General features: G+C 42.2%; 1 protein-coding gene across 5 annotated transcripts in view; it reads left to right on the top strand.

The window, feature by feature from the left end:
• The window catches only part of scube1 (signal peptide, CUB domain, EGF-like 1), a 118,397-nt gene that overhangs the window by 19,466 nt on the left and 81,271 nt on the right, over positions 1 to 17,660 (top strand). For all 5 annotated transcript variants that reach the window (XM_034290068.1, XM_034290067.1, XM_029116957.2 and 2 more), the window contains exon 3: positions 1,664 to 1,789. In XM_034290068.1, the coding sequence (XP_034145959.1) occupies positions 1,664 to 1,789 (126 nt within the window). The remainder of the gene's footprint in view (positions 1 to 1,663; positions 1,790 to 17,660) is intronic.

Raw genomic sequence — 17,660 nt, 5'->3', positions numbered from 1 at the left:
CAAAGGATGAGCGAGTAATGACTTGGTCCATTTTGTGTATGAGTACCAGGATCCAGTCTCTGTCTTTAAAGTGCAGAAAGGCCATGCTGTTCCTTTGTTTTGTGTGGGATAGAGAGTTGAATACAAATGGGATTAAAAATGCTCTGATGTAATTATCTTCTCGGTAAACATGCGGTTTCCAAAACATCCCTGAAGGAAAGATTGTTCCGTTCATTTATTCCACCTCAGCCTTTATGTCTTTAAATGGACATGGACACAAAGAATATTTATTTAGTGTTTTTTTTACAACATAAAGAATTCTTGAATAAGTCAATTTTTCAAACTAGATGGGCACAGTCTTTATTCTAGATAAAGGTACATAAAAAGAGCTTTTAACCAACTAAAGGATGATGCGGAACAAATAAACTGTTTGGTTGGTGAGGGATCTGTGCGGGCACACTGACAGTGGAATTTGTCAGTGTGTTGGCGATGGTGTACCAGCGGTATGCTGTGCAGTATCCTGGACTGTTCCAAATAGCACCCTATTCCCTTCTAGCGCACTACTCGGTTCCTATAGGCCCTAGCCTAAAAGTAGTGTACTAAATAGAGAATGTGATTGTATATGGGAGGAAGCCCAGGTCTGGGTTCCATCTACTCAACATGAGACAAGAGTGGTTCTAAAAGCTGATGGCATCTGACAGAACCAGACCTATTGTCTCCCACTTTTGGATTGGCAGAGGCAAGACACTGCGTGCATGTCTAAAAAAAACACTGCAAATGACCCAACCAGCGTTGTGGGTCATTAATATACAGTTCAAATCCTAGTTGGTGACAGTGGGTTCCACAGACAGCACTGAACATTTTCTCATCACTTTCTGTGGAGGATTGTAGGATGTTGGAAATCTGTATGTGCTTGACAATCCTTTTTGGTTGTGTGATTGCTGTGATAAAAAGCAGAGCGGCGTGGCTAGATTTGCACCGGAGAGCACGTGTCGAATGTTCAAACCTGATGGAGAGTTGGCAAGGCCATTATTGCGATTTGAAAAGAGGGAAAAGGAATGACAAAAGAAAGATGCAGCGAGGATATTAATGTAATGCACATACAGAGACCAACCGACAGACAAAGGGAGTGATGGAGGGAGAGGGAGAGTGTTGGTGAGGTTGGCAAGGGCAAGAGAGAGTATTACAGTATTTGACACTAACCAGATACCTGCTCGAGCCTATCCAGAACGGTTGAGGGGAAGGAGGCCAGTCGGAGGAGAGGAGAGCAGGAGGGTTAGAATAGTCTGGCTGAGGTCTGCCTGACTGCCTTTTTGTCGGGGTGGATGGATCCCCTGGCTGGCTGCGTTCGCATGAGGGGGGCACTGTTTGTTTTAGTGTCTCAGTCCGCATGGCAACCACTTGTGAGTGTTCTCCTGTGAAAGACTCCTCCGTCGGCACAAGTTGGGAACACTCTAGACACTCAATGCTTTATCCGTTTCTCCAAACACCCTGTTCACACCCCAGGTTTACTCTGCTCACTAACCATGAGCTCTGCCAGTGAGCCCTGTGGGGAGACGTTGACACAGAGTCATCAGCTGACATTCATACATACAGCCCCCTCCTCCACTACACCTAGATCCTAAATCACAGTCCCCTCTCCAAAACCTCCTAGTAATTGGTCTCCCACGGCTCTCTGTTTCAGACATGGATGAGTGTGAGAATGACTACAACGGGGGCTGCGTCCATGAGTGCATCAACATCCCAGGCAACTACAGGTGCACCTGCTATGATGGGTTCATGTTGGCCCACGACGGGCACAACTGTTTGGGTGAGTGAATTGACCTTTCTATCCCCCCCGTTTTAAACTAAGAGGATAACCTCTCCTAGACTTTTAAGTTGAACATGAAGATAGAGAATTATATACACTGTGAATGTGCATGTTTGTTTGTGTGTTCATGTGTGTGTGTCTCTGAGTATGTGTGTGTGTATGCACTCTTCATCTTGGTGTGAGTGTTTGGATCTGTGTGTGTTAATGTGCATGCGGGCATGTGCATGTGCGGGTGGGTGTGTGTGTGTGAGCATACCATGCTTTCCATCCCGCTTTTGAATTCCTCAGTTTTCCCCAAGATTGTCTCATCGTTTAGAGTGATTTTATCCTTTCTACTGTTTCTTCCTCATTTCATTCCACTTGTTTCGTTGGCAAAACTGCCATTGGGTTGAGGATTCCTCCGCTCTCTCCGTTAGAATGTCCTAAAGAGATCCATCTGGCATGTCTGCAGTGTGCGCCAACTGACAGATCCACTCAATACAGTCTCAGGCTTCCCCTATTGACTCAGGGTCAGACAGGCAAATGTTTTTTCTGCTCTCCTGCAGCACGCCAGTTCACTCCCCGTCTGCTGACAGATGCGAGCGAAATTGAAAATATTTTGTTTGGATACCCTTGTGCACAACCCAAACATCTTTGGTGGGACATGTTTTGGCATTTGTAAGTATTATGTCGGATTCTGCAAAGCCCTTTAAATCACCCAGGGAGGGAGGGTGGGACATGCCATAAGAGGTAGTCAGAAAAGGGCTTGGCCAGATTCTCCTGAGTGTGTTTCAGCAATATGTTATTACAGTGCGATCGTTTTACAGAACCAACCATATCAACGCTGACTGACTCTGACTGAGAGATGAATGTCGTGTACAGTAACCACATAATGGTAAAAACCCAGATACATCAAACTAGAATGTCTGTTCTTAATGGACAAATTCAGCCAGTTTCTCAATGGTTTCCTAACTTTTTCTTAATTGTAGTACCTATTTTCTACACGGCCTTTGTACATGCCCCTTTCTGTTCAGGCCTAAGTAACATTTAGGCCACTGAAAAAGAATGGGATGTAAACAGATGCATCCTCTCCTAGCCTGCCTGCCCAGATGCTGATGAATCATCATTTGCGTTTTTGTTCCCACCCCAAGTTCCGCTATGAAACCGCCACCCCCACCCCAATGCCATAAACATAAACAAACACGTTTTAAGCTACTCATAGGGTACCACAGAAGGTCTGTCTTCTTCCCTGTAACCCACCATCTGTTATGAGCAGGATAACAGCGGAGTGTCCACAGCAATCAAATGTTTTATTATTTCTAACCTCACTTTAATGTCACCCCTTTTAAAATTGTTTTCATGGACTTCTCAGAATTCCACTTGGCATGTTAATATTTATGTTCCTGGTTGCAAAAAGACAGAAAGAACTGATGAATGTCAGTTTGGAAATGTATAATTTTAGGCCACTCTGTAATTTATTCACAAAGTTCAAAGATTTTATTTCACACTGTGTTTATTTTTTTTTAATTATTTTTTTTAAAGCGGAGTAGGTGTTCCTCAAGATCTGCTCAATAGTTAGCTAGGGCTTTGGTGGGGACTGTGTTTTTTTCTGCTTGTCTGTCTGTGTTATTGTTTTAAGTGTATGCAGCTCATATGTTGGCAGTGACAGGATGTGGAAGGCTAGTTGGGTGATCATGGGTTTAGAAAGAATTATATGTTTGTGGTCACAAGAATAATATCTTTGTGGCTGCGAATTAAATTTTCCCATCAGACCTTTTTTAGAACGGATTTGATTGATCTCTAAAAAAACAGATTTGAATAGGGCTGGCTAGGTAAATTCACATGTATAGAAATTCACTGGGCTTAATGCTGGCTATGTGTCAGTTTCCCTGGATTCAACCACTGGATTCAACCACTGGATTCAACCACTGGATTCAACCACTGTTCAGCGTTTCTTCAAGACTGATGGCAGATCGAAGGGGTTCAATCTTTGACCGGATTTCTTTTGGTTCTATTGTCAGGCAGGATCAAGCCTTTTAAAGTATTTTTAAGTGATTTCAAGTACTACTTGAAGCCAGGACAGTGTGGTTACAGAAACCAATTTCTAGTCATCACCCTCATTGCCCCACTACAGCTGGATTGGGGAAATTGGCCACATGTCTGTTAAAAAGCAATTTACCAGGCTACACTGATAAAAATGTACTTTAATAAATGGATTAGTTGTGAATTCAGACTTGAAAGGGAGGGATCGGAAAGCAGTCAAGTGTGAAATCGAATACCGGTGAATGGAAGTTTATGATTGCAGTTAAGACATTTATGATGCAATTTTATTACAAGTAGTCATTAAAAACAAATATAAGCAACCTTCAATGCCAACTGCTTTAGTGTTTTGTGTTTAAAATTTTAACTTGTTGCGTTTGAGTGACTAATAATCCTGGTTCTAATCTTAATTCCGCTGTTATTAATTGGCAATACTTACCTAATTCTCATTTATTTTTATATTTCTCTCTTTCTCCAACTACTTCACCTCTCTCTCAGTAGTCCATTGGTTATTTTGGCGGTGTATGTAAATTGGATGCTGTCCAAGTAATTTCCCCAGAGGCGATGTACTTTTCTCTCTATTGGACATCTTTATTGTGGAATGTCTGAAATATTACACAGAATCATGATGAGGCTGGGAACATAGGGAGGCCCGCCAAGGGCCAGCGCATACTGCTCAGAGCCCTCTAGTGCTACCAATAGCTCCCCTGCTTTCTCGCTCTTCATATCCCAGCGTTCTTCCCTTTGTCCTGCTCTTTGTCTTATCTCCTTTATCCTTTACATTTATCAAGTTTCCCCCTGATGTTTGTTTCTGTTTTTCTCTTTCTAACTGTTATCAGCAGTCATTACAGTTCCCCTTGATGCAGCTTTTACTTTTTGGTGAATCATATTTTTTACAGTCAGAAACTTCAGGAGTGGTTCAAGTTATGGCAAACACTCATAACGGATTGCCAAATCCTCATTCTTTGAGAGATGTTTGGTCATTCTGGAAGATTCTTTTATTAGGTCCTCACGGTGTGCCTTCTCCATTTTCCTCTTAGCTCATCCTCTAACAATTTATGCTGAGGTGAGGGGTGCCTGATTTGACACTCAGTAAGCCAAGCTGAGGTCACAGTGTCCATATGAAGGGAAGTGTGAAAACACCCCATTATGGGAGGTCCTGACCCTGCTTTGCAACATAAGCTAACTGCTCCCCAGTCAATCAGCCACCCACTTTTCCTGCATGAAGCTGTGAGACAGACAGCAGCTCGGCAAAGAATATATATAAATATAGGAACACAATCGCTACCAATACATCTGATGGGTGAATGGCCTTTCTGCATTTTAAGATGGAGAGGTGGAGTATAGTGGGAGAGAATAGTGGATGGTGCCATTAGGCTGGGCTTTGACAAGACAGAGGTGACAATTGCAGGTGACTAGAAAGTTAAACACTCACACTTTTTGGGGTTGGGGACCCCTTTTGTGAAAGCCAGTCCATCAGGGACCCTCTCATAACCAGAGTCTAAATGGAGTTTGATTAAAATAGAAGTATTACATTCAGAAAGTATTTGTTAGCAGTGGGAGCACTTGTGGTCAGTTGCAGGTTTCACTCAAACTACCAAGCATGTGAACAAACCCCACCCCCATAAAAAATTCTGGAAGTGCATTATCTTGTACAGGGAATGACCTATCGATATTTACATAGTTACCCTACATTGAACACAGACCTTATTTGAAGTGGATCTAAAAATCCCCTATGGAAGAAATGAATGTGGTTTTCAAGTAATGCCGCTTGTTTTTATTGGTGTTGTGACATTCTGTTTACTCAATTGTCGCTTTAAGTTCAACCTACGATAGCAGGAGTAAACTAGCTGTCTTCGATACTGGTTTTGAATATCAGCACTCTTCAACCAATCTAATGAGAGTAAGTGAATTTAGGGGTGTTCAGGGGTGGTGGAGGTGTGTTTATTAGGGAATGTCATCGTTGGTAGAGTTTTAGGGGCTTATGAAGATACTATTTTGGGTGTGAGGAGTTTTACAGTGACCCAGCAATATATTTGGAATATTTCAGTGTTAACAATTAGAATAACAAATGTTTGCGTTCCTGCATAGTGACATGACTCGGAACAGTGTCTACACTTTTGTTAACCGTTATTACAAATCTCTCTGAATACTGCAATCCCTAGTCATGATATAGGAGTACGATTTAGAGCAGAGGTCTCAAACCGGTTCCACGGAGGGCCGAGTGTCTGCAAGTGTTCGCTCTCACCTTGTACTTAATTGACTAATTAGGTCACTAATTGGTTTGTTTCTACCCCCACCTGGTTGTTTAGGTCTGAACTGGGAACCAATTTAAAGGAAAACCCAAAAACCTGCAGATACATGGCCCTCCGTGGAACCGGTTTGAGACCTCTGATTTAGAGATTTACAGTAATTTTACAGATTGCATTTTTTGAAGCCATAGAGTCCCAGTCACTATACAGGTTGAACAACAGCACACGGTATATAAAGCCACAATCTAACACAAACTGTAAGGGTCTGTCACCTGTCACACATTTTTACACAAACAGACTGAGTTTTCCTGGGATTACGGTCGGAGGGGCTGAGAATGAAAATCTAATTTATTCTGTGAATGACAAGAGAATACAGTCTGGCTGGGTTTTGCCACTGCCTGTGTCTCTTGCCGTAAACAAGATCAGTATACAGCTCCGATGATGGTGCCTTGTAATCAGCCGGCACACGAAAGCCCTGTGTGGCTCAATGGCATGATGCACCTACTCCCATTCATTTTCAGTGACAACGTAGTGTCAATAAGCAATCAATGCAGCACAAAGCTGTGCTGCGCAATTCAGGCGTGAAGCAGTTCACTTTTTCGAAAACTTCATTACTATGCAAATCACCAGCTGTGAGCTCAACTGTCAGTATTTTGCTGGAATCTTTTCCCTGTTGTAAAACCAAATTTCAAACCTAAATCACACGTTTAATCCCAAATCAACATGTAACTGCACTTTCAAAGCAATTTTAACAAAAGATTATTACAGGAGGTACTCCAATAAATGGCACAAGATCATGTGGCTTGTTGGGGATTCACGGGAATACACTTTAGTATTAATCAAAGTTTGGTTGCCTGCATAATGTTTTGGCAAAAAACGGATGTAGAGGGTTATAATTGCAATTGGAGACTGAAACCAACAGATCCTCAAGCCTAGTTGTAACACTCTTGACTACGCTCAAATGCAACAGTTTGACCACATTTCAATTCCCCAATCCAACTTTCTAGTTTGTGTCAGCTATCTTTATCCACACTATCCTTTTATAGCTGTCACCCAGCAATATATATATCCACTCTGTCATACCATGAATTTAAAAATATATTTAAGAGAGTAATTGTATGACATCACCCTTTTTATATACATAGTTCCTCTGAACATGATACGTTGTTTGTGTGAAACGCATGGTTTTGTAACTGTGTTCCGTTAAGGAATATGACAAAGTCTCCTATTTACTAACCAGAGCTTGCTTCAGATGAACAAGGTGTAGCAGGCTCAGGGGTGTGGTGTTTCCATGTCACCAAGTTCAATAACAACAACAGCACAGAAAGCACAACCAGAATGCAGTTGAAGTATTTATTAGGGATGTTTGTACACAGTGTTGGAGAAAATAAAGGGGAATTAATCAACCAGTTCACCATCCTCACTCTGTTCTCGTCATTCGTTGTCGTTTATCCAGTAATCCAAAAAACGGATTTTAATTCCATATAAGGCTCGGGGGTGGAGCCAGTGGGCCACCAGATATCTTCCCTGAATCACCACTCCCCTCACCTCTCCCTGCCATCTGCCACAAAGGTTTGTGGGTTTGATTCCCACAGCTATGAAAACAAATTTGAAGATGTATTTACCCAATATTGGAAGTTGCTGTGGATAAGAACGTCAGCTAAATTAGACTGTGGTTGACCTGATATTTTATAGTTTGGCTCAGGCCTTCCATTAGAAAAATGTGTCTCCGGAAAATGTGACTGGCAACAATACATTTTCCCAGATTTTTGACAATTGTACTGGACACATTTAGTCTACAGCACTATTAAGTAATTAAAAGGCTATTAGCTCTATGTGATAATGTTAGCCAGCATGTTCATCCGATAAAGTATTGTAAAAAAAAATAATAATAATCGCATTACATTACAGATCTTATTTGAGAGTAAAACATTTCAGCATCCCTGGCTTTCGGGAATCGGTACATTAATACAGTGCTTTTTCATGCTGCGCACTTATTTGTCATATCAATGGAACATGTCTGTGTCTTTGGCAGATCTTGTCCTGGGAAATCGAAACTGTACAACTTCTTCAAGCAGCTCTAAATGTACATTAGCCTGCTTACTTTTTGCTACTGAAGAAAGGCTCTTGAGGCAGTTATTCAGTTTTGGATACTTCACAATTCTTCCGGACAATTTGGCCAGCAGCCAATCATTTTACACACTTTTAATTTTTTTTATCAACCTAATGCCGGTTATAGCCGGCTGGACAGAAGCCCTGTTGGGTCTGTATACTCAAAAGTGTTATTGGAAAATAGGGATGTGGAAAATTGGCACTGTTACATGTTATAAATTATAATAATACATTGAACTTATATGGACCCAGAGACGCTTTACATCAGATACAAAACATACAACATCCTAGGAGAGCAATTGGACAGTACACAGACAAACGTAAAGAAAAGGACTTGGACATGACACTGGACAAAGGGAAAGGGCAGGAGCTAGAGTTAGGCTTGTTTGAACAGATGAGGCTTGAGGCGGTGGATGAAGATGGTAACAGATTCAGAGTCACGGATTGATTGTGGAAGAGATTTCCAAAGCCTTGGAGCAGCTCTAGAGAAAGCCCTGTCTCCAATGCTCCGTAGCTTGGACCGGGGGATGATGAAGTGACCAGCTGTAGCAGAGCAGGGTTACTGAGAGGGTTGGTAATGGGGAACAAGATGAGAGAGGTAGTGTGGAGCAAGCTGATGGAGAGCTTTATAGGTGACCAGAATAATTTTATAACCAATGTGCTGAGGGACGGGAAGCCAGTGGAGCTCCCGGAGGATAGGGGTGATGTGCTGCCAGGACTTGGTGTGGGTGAGAAGTCTTGGACCATTTGTAGCTTACGGAGAGAATTAGAGTTGCCAAAGAAGAGAGTTGCAGTAGTCTAGTATGGAGGAAATGAATGCAGGTCCTCTCTAGGTTTCTTCCAAAATGTTGGCATACTTAATGGAGTTTTTCCTAGCCACAGAAATTCAACACTACTGTTGTTTGCTCCTGGGGTTTAAGGCCAGGTGTTTTGTAAAAGCCCTTTTTACATCTGCTGATGTAAAATGGCTTTATAAATACATTTGATTGATTGATTGATGATTGATTGATGTTCAGGGGTGAGAACAAATAGTTTCGACATTTTGACATGGATGCCGTTTATCGACAAGTTTATCTATTTTTCGAAAGTTACCAAAAATAAATTCTGTACTACCGATTGATTCATAAGAAATGACGGGTTATTTCTTATAAACAACTCTGGCTAAATTCCTTCCTAGGATATTTTCTTATTCACTGGAACTTGAACACATCGGTAGGTTTTGTAATGCAAACTGTAACATAACTAAAGACTGTTTTTCTATATATTAGGTGTAGTTTTGTTTGGAAAGTATAGTTTTAAAGGAATGTATATAAAAAAATGTGCTTGCTAGATGATCTAATATATTTTGTATTTTGTTGTTGTGGCCAGAAAACATTGACACAAGGACGTTAACTAATGTAAGGCAATTCACATATATCTCTGCGCCAATTCATGGGAGGCAAATCACGTTCTTTGAGAACATTTATAGTTAATTTGCAATAGTAATTAATGCAAAAGCTTGTAACAATAATTTTAAATAAATCCCTTGTTGTAACATACTAACGACTTGACAGGCCTATGCATTTGGTTATTTGCTGCTGTTATGGCATTTCTGAACCTGAATGTCTCCCGAGTAAAAGTATATTTAGCCAAACTGTTTATACTGAAATGTTATTGAAGTTGTTAACTACATTTTTAAATATAACGTTGAATTTATTACATAACATATTTTCATTTAATACCTTTCTTTTTGGCAGGAGTAGGTGGGGTTGACTATTCAACAATGAAAGCTGAGGAATTATCGATAGTGAAAATATTTGTCATGCACATCCATAGTTTTAAGGTTTCAGTGGCGGTATGGGAGAGGGACAACTTTAGCTTGGCAATCTTGCGGAGGTGAAAAAATGAGGATTTGACTATGTGTTTTATGTGTTGTTCAAAGCGGAGTCCAGGGTGACACCTAGGTTGTGTGCATGGGGAGGAGGAGAGACAATGGTGTCGTCGAGAGTTAATGTGCCAGTTTTGGTGAGCGTGGATTTAGTGTCTATGTGTTGTAGTTCTGTTTCATCATTGTTGAGCTTGAGGACGTTTTGCTGTATCCATGATTTTATTATTGACACCCAGGATTCAGTGTGGACCAAAGGTGGGTTGTTGAAAGATTTGCTGCTAAGGTAAATTTGAGTGTTGTCGACATAGCAGTTGAAGTAAAATCTACTGCTATGTCCAAGGGGGAGGATGTAGATGAAGACTAAGAGGCCAAGAACAGAGCCCGGGGGACACCCTGTGTGACTGCAGCTGAATACGAATTATGGCGAATGAGGGAGATGAGATATTGGGTATGGTTGGTGAGGTATGAGTGTAGCCAGGAGAGTGTGGTTCCCTCAACACCCAGAGCCTTGAGCCTGGTGAAGAGGAACTAATGACTACCTGTGTCAAACGCAAAGATGTTGAGGGCACCAGCATCAGCAAAGATGAGGTTGTTGACAACCTTGAGGAAGGCAGTTTCAGTACTGTGGAGTGGTCGGAATCCAGACTAAAGAGGCTCAAATAAACTGTTGTGAGGAGGTGACATTGCAGTTAGGAGGCAACAGTCCTTTCGAGGGTTTTCGCAGGCGAGGTTGGAAATGGGGCAGGAGTGGTTGGAGATGGGGCAGAACTTATGAAGATTGGCGAGGTCCAGACCAGGTTTCTTTATGATGGGTGTGACTGCAGCAGTTTTGTAGGGGACAGTGCCGTGGGAGAGAGAGAGATTGACTATTTGAGTGATGTACGGACAGAGAAGGCAAGCCTTGATGAGAGTCACAGGAAGGGGATCCAGAGTGCAGGTAGTTGTTTTTGATGACACAGTAAGTTTGGAGATATATGCTGAGTCAACCAGGGTCAAAGTATGTAGGTGGGTTTGTAGAACGGGGTGGAGAGAGGAGGTAGTGAACTGTGGAAGAAGAGGCTGAGGGAGAAGGATTAGCCAAGGATGAATTCATGTGTGATCTTGTCCTTGATAAACTCAAGAAAATAGTGTGCAAGTAAAGAATAGGATGTGGAGGGCATCTCTATAAATGGAGAGGTGAAGCTTATAGGCTTCAGCATGGACAGTTAAACCAGTTCTAGTCCGGCATTCAAGACAGCGGCACACCTGCTTCATGGCCCGGTGATGAGGAAGGACATTTTTTTTGTTTGGATTGGGGCCATGTAGTTGCGGGAGACAGAGAGCGTAGTGTTGAACTGATTAACTAGATCTTCAGGCATATTTGAGACATGGTTCAGGGGAAGGGCAGAGCAGAGCAGATTGCATCTGAGAGTTTCAGGGGGTCGATAGCTTTTATAATGCAAATAGAAGTGAAAAATGTCTCAGTATTGTGGGGTATGTTTGATGAAAAAGAGAAATTCAGGATCTTGTGGTCAGGCAGCGGGATCAGTGAAGGTGTGATGTGGGTGATGTGGAGCCCAATAGAGCAGACCAGGTCAAGAATGTGTCCCTTTGTATGAGTGTGGAAATTAACATGTAGGGTGATATTAAAGCAGTTCAGGACGGCAGTGAAATCAGAGGTAGGTTTGTAGTTTTGGAGAGTCGATGTGGATATTCGCTAAGCAGCAGAAGGTGGGGGGAAAGTGATACTGCAATAGTGAGTAGTTCAGCCTGCTCAGAGTGAAATTATAGGAGAAAAGTAGAGTAGAATAGTGGTAAGGGAACAGGATGATTCATAAGCAATGCATTCATTGATGGGGATGAGGGAAGAGTCAGGTTGGTTATTTTATAATTGGATTTGTGAAGAACAGCAAGGGCACCACCATGGCCAGTGAGACGGGGATGGCACTGGTATCTATGACCAGAGGGAGTAGGTAGATTCAGAGAGAGAAAATAATCTGGTTTTTGCCAGGTTTCCATTAGGAAAAGGAAGTCCAAGTGATTGTCCAAGATGAGTTCATGAAGCAGGGGAGCTTTGTTGTTCATAGAATGGGTATTTAAGAGAGCAAAGTTGGTAGAACTGAGGTTAAGGACCCCCCCCCCCCCGAGCTAGATTGGAGGGAGCGAAACCAGCTGGGATTGACAGGTTGAGATAATGGATATGGTTGGGGGCGGGAGTAAGACCAGAGAGATATAATGTTGTTACTAGTGTTAGCATTGACCATTTGCGACGACAGCCTCGATGAATACAGGGGCGTTGAGCGGGATCCAATTGTTACCTCTGGAAGAAGGCAGTAGTTGGTTTCCTGAGTAAAGGGTGGGTAGTAGTTGTGAAAAGTAAGGACTGCAGGAGAAAACCATAATAATCTAGGGCTGAGTGAAGACAGGAGATGCAGGGGAAGTAGAGTGGGCATATACATGGCAATGAAATGTTGCACTCTGATTAATTGCACTCTGATTAAAGGCCAGCCCTGTTAAATTCCTCATCAACCTTTTTGATTTAGACTTTTGTTTATTTTGCTTTGGCCGTGGACACAGCTGGGCTCAATATGCAGATCGTTTGGTGCCTTGCTGTGGACGTCTGCAGACGCTCAGGCGAGTTTATTTTCTTTCCGATGCATTCTTTTCACTCCTCTGCTAGCTCTGACTCCTTGGAGCTTGGAGTTCTTCGTCCTCATAGCGGGACATGCTCTGCAGAAAAGTAGAATGTCAAAACTCCAGCATGACAATGCTGATGGAGCAAGGGGAGAACAAGAGGAGAAATATTGGTGGGGTTAGCCAACGGGCTATTGCTAAAATCCCTTTAGAGAGAGGAAAAAGCGATGAAATACAGAGGAGCTGGAAGGAATCGGTTTTATTTATCCCCCTCTTCCTCCTCCCTCCTTTCCACCCCCCATCTTGTCCCCCCACTCCACTCTTTGACTTTCCTACTCCTCTCATCACCCCCTTTCTTTCTGCCCTTCCCCCCTTTGCTCCTTCCCCATCTTTTTCTTTGTGTCAAGCACATCCTCATCATGTCCAAATTAAGGTTTATACAAGTGCAATCAAACAAAACAAAGGCCCTCTAGTTTAAACTTGCAGCGTGTTTTGCCAGTGTTTATGTTTAAATGTTAGCAAAAATCAATTAAATGTAGACATGACAGTTTAACAGCCCTGACTAACTGTCTCGAGCTCTGTTTCTCTTGCCGCTCTCTCTGTCTTTATCCAAAGTAAAAGCCGCTGTCATAGTGATATTGTCTGTTTAGTTTCTTCTAAGGGGGGAAAAGAAGATGGACGCTCTACAGGGGAACTTGGTAGCCCAGTACTGGGGACTACTTTTATAATAGTTTTTTGACAAATCAGCTCTGTATTACATATGGTAATAAAGTTCTTATGTAATTGGTAAAATCAATTGCTGGAAAAACATTTGAGTGCCTTTTAAACACAACTCAAGATATCTGATACATTTTTGTTTTATTCCTAGACAAGCTTTCCTGATTCAACAGAATAAGAGCTTGATGTCTGGTTGACAAGTTGAATCCGTTTTTTGTCCAGGGCTGCAACAGAATTCTCCCCCTAGAAATGTTCATCAATTACATTGAGCTACATGTAGTAGCAACTTAACCAGACTCAGTGGTCCATTGAACTTATGAACTTGCCAACATTCCTTATCAAGAATATGAGCAACATTAAAGTATTATCAATGGACAAGTTGGTAATGTAATGTTTCCTCATCTAATATACACATATCAGCCATAAGATTATGACCACATGCCTATTTGTGTACTGTATGTCCCCCTTTTGCCGCCAAAACAGCCCTGACCTGTCAAGGCATGGACTCCACTAAACCTCTGAAGGTGTGCTGTGGTATCTGTCACCAAGATGTTAGCAACAGATCCTTTAAGTCCTGTAAGTTGGGAGGTGGGGTCTACATGGATCGGACTTGTTTGTCCAGCCCATCCCAGAGATGCTCGATTGGATTGAGATCTGGGGAATTTGGAGGCCAAGTCAAAACCTTGAACTTGTGTTCCTCAAACCACTCCTGAACCATTTATTGTTTGTAGCAGGGTGCATTATCCTGCTGAGAGGCCAATGCCATCAGTGAATACCGTTGCCATGAAAGCGTGCATATGGTCTGCAACAATGCTTAGGCAGGTAGTAGGTGTCAAAGTAACATCCACATGAATGGCAGGACCCAAGGTTTCCCAGCAGAACATTGCCCAACGCATCACACTGCCTCAGCCGGCTTGCCTCCTTCCCATAGTGCATCCTGGTGCCATGTGTTCTCCAGGTAAGCAATGCACACCCACCCAGCCATCCACGTAATGTAAAAGGAAATGTGATTCATCAGACCAGGTCACTTTCTTTCATTGCTCCGTGGGCCTGTTCTGATGCTCACATGCCCATTATAGGCACTTCCGACAGTGGACAGGGGTCAGCATGGGCACCCTTGTCCTGACACCTTTCTATCAGTACCAGCATTAACCTTTTCAGAACTTTGAGCTACAGTAGCTCGTCTGTTGGATTGGACCACATGGGCCAGCCTTCGCTCCCCACGGGCATCAGTGACCCTGTCGCCGTTTCACCGCTTTTCCTTCCTTGGACCGCATAAGGGCTGCAGTTTTGGAGATGCTCTTACCCAATCGTCTAGCCATCACAATTTGGCCCTTGTCAAAGTCGCTCAGATCCTTACGCTTGCCCATTTATCCTGCTGTTAACACATCAACATTGAGGACAGAATTTTCACTTGCTGCGTAATATATCCCACCCACTGACAGGTGCCACGAGATTATCAGTGTTTTTTACTTCACTTGTCAGTGGTCATAATGTTAAGGCTGATCGGTGTAATTGCTACATTTACTGTCAGTTTAGCACAAAAACCTTTTTTGAGATATAATTTAGCGAAAAGAAAATCAGCTAAAATTGGGCCACAACAAAGAAACTAGTCCAATTTAGATTTGCTGTGAAATCCAGCTGAGAAAACATTTTGTGGAGAAATATATGTAGGATGGTTTAGGCTTGTCAGATAAGGATGCTGCAGATGGCATCTGCTTGGTAGAGCCCTGAACAGATGTTTCTTCAGCAAGCAGACTTGCTTGCTATAGTAAGGCCTTAGAGAGGTGGTGGGTTAAAACAAGTTTGATTGTACATAAATCATGCATTTTTTCTCACTAGACCCACTGGAACCAGAGGAGTTGGAAAAGTACTGCAGATTTTGCTTAATGTTTTAGATCAATCTTACTCAACAAGTGGATCCTGTTCAGTCACAAATTCCGCTGTTATTATATGAACACATACTGTATAAGACACAGGGCCGGTTCTTGGCATAAGTCACATAAGCATTCGCTTAAGGCCCTGGACAGCTAGGGTCCCCCCTACCGCTAGGGCCCCGCCAGTCAGGAAGAGGGGGTCCAAAATCTAATTTTGCTTAGGGCCCCCAAAAGGCTAGAGCTGGCACTGTCAAAACACAACAATATTTGTCAAATAGCTTTAAAATTGCAACAGTTTTATATCGTATGGTTGCTAGCTGGGGCTGCTAAAATTACAGTTTCCAACCATCTTTTAATGTTTGTGGGAATGGACCTTATTGGATTGCCTAAACAACATTCTGATTGGTCTCAGAAACTGATGTTCAGTATGATTGGTCCTAGAAATAAATGTGTTGGCACAGAGCCAGAACACACGTGGGTGAAGCAAATTGGCTTCGATACTTTGTCTAGTTAGAGATGACCCAAATGACGTAATTTTTTTTTACCCCTCGTTTGGACATCAAAATGAACAACTACAGTGTAAAGAGTCACTGACTGAAATGTGAAGCAATGTGCATCAGGTAAAAAAATACTTCTTTATTACTCCTCTTCTGATCGCTTTAGACTCTAAATCACTTAGATAGACTCATTGGCTGATGAATAAAGTTGGAGAAGGTGAGCATCAGGGTTAGGGTTAGGGTCACTTAGCTGTTTGAGCATCAACGAAATGTTGCTGTATTGAATACCAGCAAAGTGAAAAATCTGTAATTCTGTCCCTGGGCAATGCGTTTAACTTTCATGGCTCCCCTGTTGTCACTCACTATTAATTATTTTTTCATAAGTGGTAAAATAATGAGAGGCATAGAGAGGGCAGGGGAGGCCATTGAGGGAGCTTTAGGTAATTAACAATAGAAAGGTATTTGTATGCATTTATTAGGTAACTAAGCTGTACAAAATAAGCAGTAGGCCTGTCTACAGAGTAGACCTATATGTTTGTCAGACATGCTAAAAGTCACTCAGACAGATTTGAATATGCCTAACTGCCTTACACTGCAATATTACAAGCACATCGATATAACACTGTTCTCCTACTCTCTGCTCTCTCTGTTCCTCAGACAACATGACAGACAGTCATGTTGCCTCTCTCCCCTAACATTTAACAGGGGTTTAAAATCTCTGTCCTTTCCACAGGGACTTAACAAGCCTGCCGTCTAAACGCTCCGACGAGAGAGAATGTTGCCAGGTAAAACAAGCACTCATAAAAGCAGGACAGAGCTCAGGCAGGGGCCCCACCATCCCTAATCAGATAGAGAGAAAGATAGGTAAAGAGAGACACAGTAAAGTCCTTTACCCCAGGAAGAGGTACGGGGTATGTTGTGGCTCTCTATTTTAGTCAGTGTGACAGAGTCACATATCTTGTCTTGGTGAATCAGTTCAGTAAGGCAGGGCTGACCTGGCTGTAAATGGACACAGGCTCAGACCTGAAGCTAGGATCCAATGTGGACCAGTGGTCATACTGCTCGTAAAGACCTTTACAGCCTGGTAAGATGACCAGTCTAAATGCCACTCACAGCCTGTAAAGCTCCATGACTAACTCGGTGGCCTCAAACTATATACAACCTCTGCACAGACAGACAGACAAATTGAAGCGATGGAGGTTACAAAAAGGAGATGGACAGCTGGATCCAGTGCAGCTCTGTAAAGGCTTTTAATATAGAAGTAAAGACAAACAAAACTATTGTAAACTACTTATGCGTAAGTACAGAACATAAAAATAAGCATGACAAGTAAATATTTGCTGGTATAAACCTGGAATATTTGAAAATGAAGGCTGAGCTCAATAAATCAAACAAACCGGCTCGCTCATGCCAGAATACAGTGAAGACATGTGATCCCCAACCCCGCTTTCTAGGGATGCACCGATACCACTTTTTTTCAGACTGAGTACAAGCACTTATATTTGTGCCACAAAACTAAATAGCTTTGTCAGTGTAAAGTTTCTCTTCAGTCTTGCTAGAAACTGCTCAATTCTTATAACTTTTCCAAGTAGTAAGATATTAGTAGGCCCATTTCAGACTAATAAGCTATTAAAACGGCCAGTGGCAAAAGCCATAAAGTTCATTGATGCTATTTGGGGTGGAAGTTAACTTCATAAGAAATGCAAAATATTCACTTGGCGTGATGGTAATGCTTTACAAAATGATCTAATGTTGAGACGCAATTTTATAAGTTAGTGTGTCCCAATCAGTCTCAATACTGGCATACTGTCTGAAATGAACTTTTTGGCTCACCTGCCAAGGGGACTGGTAGGTGCCAAGCATATCCACCAGCCAAGCACATTTTTTACTGGTGAAAATAATAATTTATTTTTTGTG

This window comes from Esox lucius, chromosome 23, assembly GCF_011004845.1.
Source record: "Esox lucius isolate fEsoLuc1 chromosome 23, fEsoLuc1.pri, whole genome shotgun sequence".
NCBI lineage: Eukaryota > Metazoa > Chordata > Actinopteri > Esociformes > Esocidae > Esox > Esox lucius.
This window is presented reverse-complemented; position numbering and strand designations above follow the sequence as displayed.